Source organism: Eutrema salsugineum, unplaced genomic scaffold (assembly GCF_000478725.1).
Source record: "Eutrema salsugineum unplaced genomic scaffold, Eutsalg1_0 scaffold_1, whole genome shotgun sequence".
NCBI lineage: Eukaryota > Viridiplantae > Streptophyta > Magnoliopsida > Brassicales > Brassicaceae > Eutrema > Eutrema salsugineum.
The window spans coordinates 17255263-17265686 of NW_006256909.1; the positions used below are offsets into that span (position 1 = coordinate 17255263).

General features: G+C 49.4%; 1 protein-coding gene and 1 non-coding gene across 2 annotated transcripts; one reads left to right on the top strand and one right to left on the bottom strand.

The window, feature by feature from the left end:
• The first annotated feature begins 647 nt into the window (after positions 1-647).
• LOC112082095 (uncharacterized protein At3g60930, chloroplastic-like) lies at positions 648-3193 on the top strand. The gene is made up of 4 exons (XM_024149191.1): positions 648-1004; positions 1056-1536; positions 1629-2350; positions 2423-3193. The coding sequence occupies exons 1-4, from the start codon at positions 648-650 to the stop codon at positions 3191-3193; spliced, it is 2331 nt and encodes a 776-aa protein (XP_024004959.1).
• Positions 3194-7443: 4250 nt separating this feature from the next.
• On the bottom strand, positions 7444-7550 carry LOC112082650. Its single transcript, XR_002897315.1, has one exon. It is a non-coding gene; the product is annotated as a small nucleolar RNA R71 (small nucleolar RNA).
• Positions 7551-10424: the final 2874 nt, after the last annotated feature.

Here is a 10424-nt window from a genome sequence, read left to right on the forward strand (position 1 = left end):
GAGAATTAATGCCGAGCCGTTTCGTTAACGACGAGGTGTTTCAAGAGAGAGTCAATGCCAAGCCGTTTCGTTAACGACGAGGCGTTTCAAGAGAGAATTAATGCCGAGCCGTTTCGTTAACGACGAGGCGTTTCAAGAGAGAGTCAATGCCGAGCCGTTTCGTTAACGACGAGGCGTTTCAAGAGAGAATTAATGCCGAGCCATTTCGTTAACGACGAGGCATTTCAAGAGAGAGTCAATGCCGAGCCGTTTCGTTAACGACGAGGCGTTTACTTTGGTAAGATACCGGCTGAAAACTTGGGTATCCCAACTGTTGGTCTTCCGAGAGAAACTTCCTGATCTATTGGCGCGTGTGACCGACGCAGTTCGCTCTAGCCATTTCACCGCGGATTCCACGCGCTGTTTGGACGGTTTCCCGAGGTTTACACGGAATTCATGCGCTTCGGTTTTCCTATAAATGGGTGAGCTCCTTCATTCTTCCTCATTATCTTCAGACTCACTCGTTTTTACTAAAGGTAGCTCTCCCTTCTTTCTCTCTCTAGTTTATTTATTTTCCGGATAGGGTTTCCGAGGTCTCCGCCGTTCCAGATCTTTTTCCGGCAGAGGCTCGCCAAGTCGTGCTGTAACTCTTGTACAAGTCGTAAATTATGTCGAACCGCTCTGACGATTCGTTGGATTCACTTTTTCATTACGAGCCGAGCTGCATAGATGCCGAGGCGAGAGGTACGACAGAATCCTCCGAGGCGTCTGTTTCACCGAGCTCTTCCAATCGTTCATCTGACGAGACGTCAAATCATGCAAATCCGTCAGATGTCGGCTCTCCGGGTGACGAGCCGTTGGTTTCGACGAGCCGTCCCCAGGACCCTGTTCCTGATGAGGACATTAATCGCGCCGCACTTAAAGCCGAGGAGGAGGCATTTCCCTTTGACCTTTTCGAGGCGAAGCGTGAATTGGAACGTCTCATGGCGTCCCAAGGCGCTTCCACATCTGGGCGAGGGCCACGAGTTAAGAGATGAAAACCTGACCCGCCTGGCTCTACGCTTTACTCTCTTGAGTCGCTCGAGGCGTTGAGGCATCGCTTTGGGATATCCGAGGCGGTGGAGTTCGTCGTTCCAGAGAAGAGCGACCGAGCCGACAAGCCTCCAGAGAATCACTTCACTCTATACGAGGCGTTCTTCGAGCTTTGCTTTCTCTGGTTCCCGATTCCCGGAGTGATCCTTGAATATCTCTGGAAACACGGGATCTTGATTGGGCAGATTATGCCGAGGGGATTACGGCATATGATTGGCATTTTAGTTCGAAGCTTCGAATGCGGACTTGATATCGAGCTGAATCACCTGCTGAACTTGCTGGAAATCAGGAAAACTCCGAAAGGAAACAGATTCTGTATTTCCAACAAGGCGAAGCGGCAGATCATAGGCGGTTTTCCCAGCAAGGATCAGTTTTGGACTGAACGCTTCTTCTACATCTTGGTGAACGAGGCGTCGGTCGGCGAGAATTACGTTCAAAGAACCAAGACCACTTGGGGACTACTTGGTAGCCGGCCCGAAGCTTTACCTCGGCTCGGAACTGTTTTTTGGTATCCTCTTCCCTTACTGAAAATTGTTTTTTTTTGCTTTGTTTTGCAGTTCGGTGCTTTCTTCCCCCGATCCCCGACGACCTCTTTGTTGTTCGAGACTCTCTTTCGGCTCGGAAGGTCAATTGGAGGAAGAATTTCACCCTCAAGAGAGTAGAGAAAGCCCGAGTTATCCTTGCCGGAGTCCCTGTCAGTTCTTCATATTCCAGCTCCACAAGGGATACACGAGAGAAAATGGTGATAATCGCTCTGAGAGATAGGAAGAGGCGCGAAGAAGAGGCGGCCGCGAGACGAGCTGCCGAGGCGGCTCAAGCGCAGACCGAGGCGGTTCCAGCGCAAACCAAGGCCATCCCTCAACCCGACCCGCCGAGCCGGGAAGGAGATGCAGCGCCCGAGGTGGAACCGGGCAAAATTATTCCCGAGGTGTCTGGCGATGATTCGGCGGTGCGGAGCAAAACTCCTTCGAACTCCGCCATTTTAGCCCTCCCGAGGTCGACGAGGCCCCCAACTTCAGTTGTTCAGAAACATGACCCGAGCCGAAAACGTTCGGCCGCTGACAAGAGGAAAGACGTTGCTGTTCAGAAGGACGAGCCATCCAAGAAGAGGCGGAAGCCGATGCCCGGGGACCCCACCGTGCGCAAGTTGGTCGTTGACGACCCCGACGCCTCTGCCGTCATGTTCTCGCGTGTAAATAACGCGAACTCGCGTTTTCCTCCTCCGGAGAAGCTGAGGAGGTCGAGGTTGTACAGCGCGATGGCACAGCGCGGTACCAAGGTACGCTCTATTTGCTTTCCTTTATTTTCGCAAATTTTTACTAAGTGTTTAACGCGAGTTTGTTCTTTGCAGTTTATCGCGGCCATTAAGGACCTGATGACCGAGTACGAGGCGGACCTGTCTAAGGTCGAACATCGCTTGGACGAGGCCCGAAATGAGACCGCGGCGTCAAGGGCAAAGTTGGAAGAGGCTCAGAACGAAGCTGCGGCGGCAAAGGGGAAATTTGACGAGGCGATGTCCAGAGTGTCGAGGTTGGAAGAGGAGAAGATAGTTCTCTGCGCCGACGTTGACAAAGTTTCCGCCTCGGTGATTCGCCTGGAGGAAGCAAGGAGAGCCAAAAGCGCCGAGGTGGCATTGCTTAAAAGGCGTCTTGAGGCCAAGGATGCTCTGTTCGAAGCCAAGGTCAAACGTGCGAAGAAGGAGGCGAGGCGAGACCTGACTGCTAAGTTTCAGGAGCGCCTCACCAAAGTAGAGGAGGGTCTGGCTAAGCTCGAGAAGGCCAAGAACGACGAGAACGATCTGGGGCAAATCAAGGGCAACCTTGCGATGATTGCCGTCCTGAAGAAACCAGACGCTCCAACGCTCGATGATGAGGAGGCGCAGCTAAAGAGCTGGGAGAGCGAATACGCCGACGACGACGCGTATGAGCGCATCGCCTCCGAGATTCGAGGCGAGCTGGTTTTCTCGCCCGTATCGCCGGACTCGGTCGACACCAGCCTTGATAACGAGCCGCTCGAAGAGACAGCGGCCAACTTAGGCGTCGTAGATCTGAACGGATCGAACGCGGGTACGCCGGTCCTCTCGAACCTCCTTGCCGAGCGTGAAACACGGTCCACGGCCTGATACTCTCTGCTTTCTCCTATTTTGTCTCACGTGCTTCTGTACTTAGGATTTTTTTCTGCTTTTCGAACTTTTTATGTAACCGGTGCCTGGACGGCTTTATCCACCTGACATTTATTTTTGCTTTATGGATATATTTTATTTTTCGTAGCCGTTTTCGGATTTACTTGTCTAACGATCCGTGAAAATGTTTACGAAAACTGTTGGCTTAGAAAAATTGTCAAGGATGAAAACTGTGTGTCGAGAATGATTTTGATTGCTTCCTTAGCCGAACTTTTCGAAATTGATAGAAATACGGGCTAAGGAGTGAGTTGTGTTAAGGATCTCATTTGGACTCTTAATCCCGAGCTGTGAGTTAGTTTTGTGGAGCATCTTTTGGGTGATGCTGGAAATTTTTTTTTTAAATGATAATGTCGAGGCAAATTTCCGCTGGCAATGCCGAGCCGTATTTAACGACGAGGCGTTTTCGCTGTGCATAATGCCGAGCCGTGTAAACGACGAGGCGTTTTTTGCTGTGCATGGTGCCGAGCCGTGTAAATGACGAGGCGTTTTCTCTTTGCGTGGTGCCGAGCCGTGTAAACGACGAGGCGTTTTTGCTTTGCATGGTGCCGAGCCGTGAAAACGACGAGGCGTTTTGTTTTGTTAGCCAAGGATGATTTGGTAGTCTCATTGAGTTTGACTATGGACCGGCATTTCCGAGAGGATGAGTATGTTTGTCCGGGTTTTAAAGTTTACTTCGGTTTTAGAGAAAGCGATGTAGTCTCGACTTATAATCTCGTGTGAGATAGTACACCGTGGCGACCTGATACGTTTTTGGTCTGATATTTGTATAGCGCGCTTAATTTTTATCCGTAGAGGATGTAACTTGCACCCTCGTCCTAGGAAAGGTGGTAAAAGTCCGTTTAGAGAACTTTGTATTTGTTGCCCCGTTGTGGCCAGCAACGAGACGAGGCGTTCGGAGGCTTAGTTTGCCGAACTGAGACTGAGGACCAATAAAGGTCCGAGGTAATGATATCATGCCGAAGTGGTATGATTACTCGCCAAAGTGATGAGTGAAAGAATTTAAAAATTCGAGCTTGTTAAAATAAGTTGTCGATTTAAAAAGAATGAGAAACTAGCCGAAGCGATAATGAATGAACTAGAAATCCGAGGTAAACATGAAATAAGTAGATGATTCAAAACGAGCTGAAAATGGGCCGAAGTGGCTATGTTCCTAAGATGGTAAGCTAAAATTGTAGAGTTTAAAGGAGGTATGTGTATACGTACCCACTCCCCCCCCCCTTTTTAGGAGGGGGACAGCTGAACCCGTCCGAGGACGGGCTGCCTACGTACCCTTTGCAGGGATCAAGCCGTCCCGTAGTTCATGCTGGCCGTGCTGTAGCTTTAGTGATAATACTTCTTTAGATGCATTGCGTTCCACGACCTTGGAATCGCGTCGTCCGCTAGCGTCGCGAGTTCGTAGACTCCTGGACGAACTTTTGGACGGCTTTCCTGCGTTCTTCTCGGCAGTGTTTTGGAAGACGTTTCGGAGGACGAGCACCCCTTCTTTGAATCTTCGACTACGAACGTTTTTGTTGTAGTATCTCGCCGTTGCTTGTTGATAGTTCTGGATTTGGATTAAGGCTTGGTCGCGCTTTTCGTTGATTAGATCGAGCTCATCTAGCATCATTAAGTGGTTCAAGCCCTCCTGTCCTGGTAGAAGTCTTCGTCGAATACCTGGGAAATCCACCTCGGAGGGGATTACGCACTCTGTTCCGTAGACCAAGGCGAATGGAGTTTCCCCGGTGGCTCGGCACGGAGTTGTCCGATGAGACCAAAGGACTCCTTCGAGTTCGTCTGCCCACCGTCCTTTCTTGGCGTCGAGCCTCTTTTTCAGACCGTCGAGGATCGTCTTGTTGGCTGCTTCGGCTTGCCCGTTCCCTTGAGGGTATCTTGGCGTAGATTGCTTAGACGGATTTTTCACTTCTCGCAGAAAGCTTCAAAGCGTGTTGAAATGAACTGGGATCCGTTGTCGGTGACTATCTCGTAGGGGACCCCGTGTTTGCAGATGATATTTTTCCAGACGAAGTGTTCGACTTGAACATCCTTTATGCTTGCGTAGGAATCGGCTTCGACCCACTTGGAGAAGTAATCCGTGAGGACGAGCAGAAAACGCTTCTGCTTCGAGCAATGTAGAGGTCCGACGATGTCCATCGACCATCTCATGAACGGATAAGGTGACGAAATTGACGAGAGCAACTCGGTAGGTTGATGAATTGTTGGAGCGTGCCGCTGACACTTCTCGCACTTTGCCGTAAATTTCTCGCAGTCCTTGACCATCGTGGGCCAGAAGTAGCCGTGCCGTTTTATCTTGATAGCGAGCGACCTTCCGCTGGAATGGTTCTGGCACGCGCCGCTGTGCACCTCGTGCTTGATCTTTCTTGCCTCCGATCCTTCGACGCATGTCATGAGAGGCCCTGAAAATCTTCATTTAAACACCTCGCCATCGACGAGGACATACCGCGCGGCATGAGCTTTTAGTTTGCGGGCTTCCCATTGGTCAGTTGGAACCTCTCCATCGGCGATATACACTCGGATAGCTCCGAGCCATTCTTTGTCGCAGCCGTATTCCGGCTCGGCTGGTGAGGTGTCTTCGTCCATAGGAATGGCTTCGTCGTCCTCCGGTTCTTGTTCCACCTCTTCGATGCTAGGACGTTTGATGAATTCGACTGGGATCTTCCGTCGGAGGTCTGGGTCCGAGGTCGAAGCGAGTGCTGCGAAGGCGTCGGCCGAGGTGTTTTCTCCTCGGGGGATTCGCGTGAGTTCGAACTCGTCGAACTTTTGCACCAATTCTCGGACCACCTTGAGATAAGCTCCCATTCGTCCATCCTTCGCCTCATATTTTCCGTTGAACTGGCATGCTACGAGCTGTGAATCACAAAAAGTCCTTATCTTTCGAACCCCGATTCCCTGCGCTTGTCATACGCCGGCGATCAGTGATTCGTATTCTGCTTCATTGTTCGAAGCGTGGAAGTTCAGGCGAAAAGACTGCTCCAATATTTCTCCGGTGGGAGAGGTGAGACGGATTCCTATCCCCGAGCCATGTTTAGACGACGAGCCATCGACGTGCAGCATCCATACTTCGTCTAGAGTCGGCTCGTTTGGTGCTTCGGCTGGAAGTTCAATGAGAAAATCTGCGAGCACCTGTGACTTTGCGGACGACCTGTTCCGATACTCGATGTCGTACTCGCTTAGCTCTATGGCCCACTTGGCGAGCCGACCGGATTGGCTCGGGCTGTGTAGGATCGAGCGCAGCGGAAGTGTAGCGAGCACAACAATCGAATGTGATTGAAAGTACGGTCGCAGTTTGCGGGCCGAGACTACGACGGCTAGGGCGACCTTCTCGATCTGGGGGTAGCGGGTCTCGGCGTCGGTCAGTGTCTGGCTGATGTAGAAAATGGGTTTTTGCTCGGATCGTTCTTCTCTGATAAGCACTCCGCTTACAGCTGTAGCAGATACTGCGATGTAGAGGAATAGCGGCTCTCGTTCGACTGGTTTTGCTAAGATCGGTGGGCTCGCCAGATAATTCTTCAATTCCTGGAAAGCTGCTTCGCATCGCTCGTCCCACTCAAATTTCTTGTTTCCTCGGAGGGTGTCGTAGAAGGGCAGGCACTTGTCTGTGGAGCGGGAAATAAACCTGTTTAGTGCGGCGACTCTTCCTGTGAGCCTTTGCACTTCGCGCTTCGTCCTTGGAGAGGGCATATCAATCAATGCCTTGATCTGCTTGGGGTCTGCTTCTATGCCTCGGTGAGTTACCAGATAGCCGAGGAATTCTCCCGAGGTGACAGCGAATCTGCACTTCGCCGGGTTTAATTTCATGTTGTGCTTGTTCAGTTGCTCGAAGCATTCCCGTAGATGTGCGGCGTGGTCTTCCTCCTTGAGTGATTTGACTAACATGTCGTCGATGTATACTTCCATGGTTTTTCCGAGCTGAGCCGCGATCATTTTGTTGACGAGCCGTTGATACGTTGCTCCTGCGTTCTTGAGCCCGAACGGCATGACTTTGTAGCAGTATATCCTGCGATCAGTTATGAATGCCGTTTTTTCTCGATCATCAGGGTGCATCAGAATCTGATTGTAGCCAGAGAACGCGTCCATAAATGTTTTGTGACGCTAAGCAATGGGAAAAGAATCTTCCAAGAGGCTCCATTCAAACCTGGGAGAAATGCAAGCAAGCTTTCCTATCTAAGTTCTTCTCCACCTCAAGAACTGCAAAACTGAAGAACCAAATCTCTAGCTTCACTCAGCACAGCAATGAGAGCTTTGGTGAAGCATATGAGAGATTCAGGAGCTACACAAACCAATGCCCACACCATGGGTTTAGTGAGGCTTCCCTTCTCAGCACACTATATAGAGGAGCTCTTCCCAAGATTAGAAACCAGCTGGATACTGCTTCTAATAGGAACTTTCTGGGAAAAGAGATACATGCTGCTTTAGAGCTAGTGGAGAACTTAGCACTGAGCAATGATACTTATGATGAAGACTATGACAGATCAAATAGGTCTGAAGGTTCAAGCTCAGAACAAAGGCTCACTAGGGAAGTTAAGGAGTTGAGAAGTGAATTGGACAAGCTGAAATTCATCACTCAGAAGCCAATGCATTTTGTTGGAGAGTATGAGGAACCTTCTCAAATCTTTGAGAACATAAGTGAAGAAGGTCTTACCCAGGAGGAGCTAAACTACATTGGGAATCAGAGGTTCCAGAGATATCAGTATGGTAATGCCAATCCAAACCTTTCTTACAGGAACACCAATGTAGCTAACCCACAAGACCAGGTGTATCCCAATTCTCAAGCTCCAAAGAACTTTGTTCCCAAGATTAACTTTCAAGGGTCTTTTCAACCAAAGAATCAGTTTTCTCAGAATCAAGGTTTTGGTCAGCAACAGCAATCTTTTCAAGGTCCTAGTTTCAGTACACAGCAGCAAAAGGCACCACCATGGTTTGGTCCGCCTCAGTTCCAACAGCAGGCACCGGTTCAACAACAGTTTCAGCCACCAACGGTTCAACAGCAACCACAGATGGGTTCAGATATGGTTGGTATTCTGCAACAACTACTTCAGGGTCAACAGATCTTTGCAAGCCAGAATGAAGCCATGCAGCAGGACATCAAGGAACTGAAGCAGAACCAGGCCTCAAGCTGAAGGAACCAAGGTCACCTACCTGGAAAACCAGAACCCAACCCCAAGGAATATGCTAAGGCCATTACACTGAGGAGTGGAAAGGAGTTACCTGGTATTCAAAACAACAATGTGATCATTGAGGACAATGATCAAACTGAGGGGGAGGCAGCCTTAAAAGATGATCAAGTTGCTGAGAAACCAAGGACAGAAAAGGGTAAAGAGGTAGCAAAGGAACCTGAACCAGAGAAGACATATGTGCCACCACCTCCATACCAACCCAAGCTCCCATTTCCAGGGAGGTTTAAGAAGCAGCTTGTAGACAAAGCAAGAGCTGTATTTGAGAAGGCACTCAAGGAGACACCACTCACAATGCCTCTGATTGATGCATTTCTAATGATGCCAAAGATGGGCAAGTTCTTGAAGGATGCCATTCTGAACAAGACAAAAGAGCTTCAAGGCATGGTGGTACTAAGTCATGAATGCAATGCTATCATTCAGAAGAAGTCCATTCCAAGAAAGTTAACTGATCCAGGGAGTTTCACACTCCCTTGTGCCATTGGACCTCTTCTATTCTCTGGATGTCTTTGTGATCTAGGAGCATCGGTCAGCTTGATGCCATTCTCCATAGCAAAGAAGCTGGGCTTTAGAGTCTTCAAACCTGCAAGAATTTCTCTTATCCTTGCAGATAGATCAGTTAGATTGCCTGTTGGTATGTTGGAAGATCTACCTGTCAAGATAGGTGGTTTTGAGGTTCCAACTGATTTTGTTGTGCTGGAGATGGATGAAGAACCAGTAGATCCTCTTATCTTGGGCAGGCCATTCTTAGCAACTGCAGGAGCCATAATTGATGTGAGAGGTGGGATAATAGAGCTTCAACTTGGGTCTGAAAAGCTCAAGTTTGATGTGAATGAGATGATGAAGAAACCCACCATTGAAGGTCAATGTTTCTATGTGGAGACAATGGATCAGTTGGCTGATGAGTTGCTAGAGGAGCTGAACACTGAGGATCCTCTTCAAGCTGCTCTAACTCAAGAACAAGGAGACAATGGGCTCTTAGCTGAAGCAAGTGAAGGGTACAAGTTCTATTTGGACAATGCTAGAGAACTGGGTCCTGAGACAAGGTTTTTGGAGCTGGAACAAAGTGGCTCTGAGGTTTTTGCTATCAAAGGATCAGACACCAGCCAAAGCAGCTTAGACCAGGATTGGAATGAGGCTGATGCACCCCCTGTTGAGCTCAAGCCTCTACCAACAGGGCTCAGGTATGCCTTCTTGGGCTTAAACTCAACATATCCAGTAATCATCAATGTTGAAGTGCGGCTCCTCCATATCTGAACCCAAAGTAGCCGAACCGTGCTCACCAAGACAAGTGGGAGAGCCGTGCTCACCAAGACTAGTGGGAGAGCCGTGCTCACCAAGACAAGTGGGAGAGCCGCGGTCACCAAGTGGGAGAGCCGTGAAGATAGACCACTAGAGAGAGCCGTGAAGAAAGATAGATGGGCCGAGCTGTATCGTAGGAAATGGGCCGAGCCGCACTTCAACACGCTTGGGCCGAGCCGCGCCTCGGTGAGGTGAACCAAATCACGTCTCGACTCAAATGGCAAGTGGGCCGAGCCGTGGAGAAGTTTAGATGGGCCGAGCCGTGGAGAATTTTATGGGCCGAACCAAAACCTTGAGAGACAAAGTCCATAGAAACCCTAGGCAAAGTACAAAGGCGGTGAGCCGCACGAGGCGATAAGGAAATATTCCGAAAATCTCTCCCGAGATTCTCGGCTAGGCGGTTCGGAGAATTAGTATAAATAGATGATGTATACAATTCATTCTGTAACTTTTGCAACCCTAAGCAATAAGAGCTAAACACTTTTACAGCAAGAAAAACTTCCTTTCGATCTTACTGTTCTTGACGATAAACCCTAGAAGTTTCCGATCCTTTAATTTTCCTTAAACAAATTTCTGGTTGTGCGAGTTTTGGCTCACACAATTTGGCGCCGTCTGAGGGGAATCAAAACTTTCTTACTCTAAATCGACAAGACTTTAAGATCCGAAGAACATGGCGAGCAACACTCTCGGCGATGACA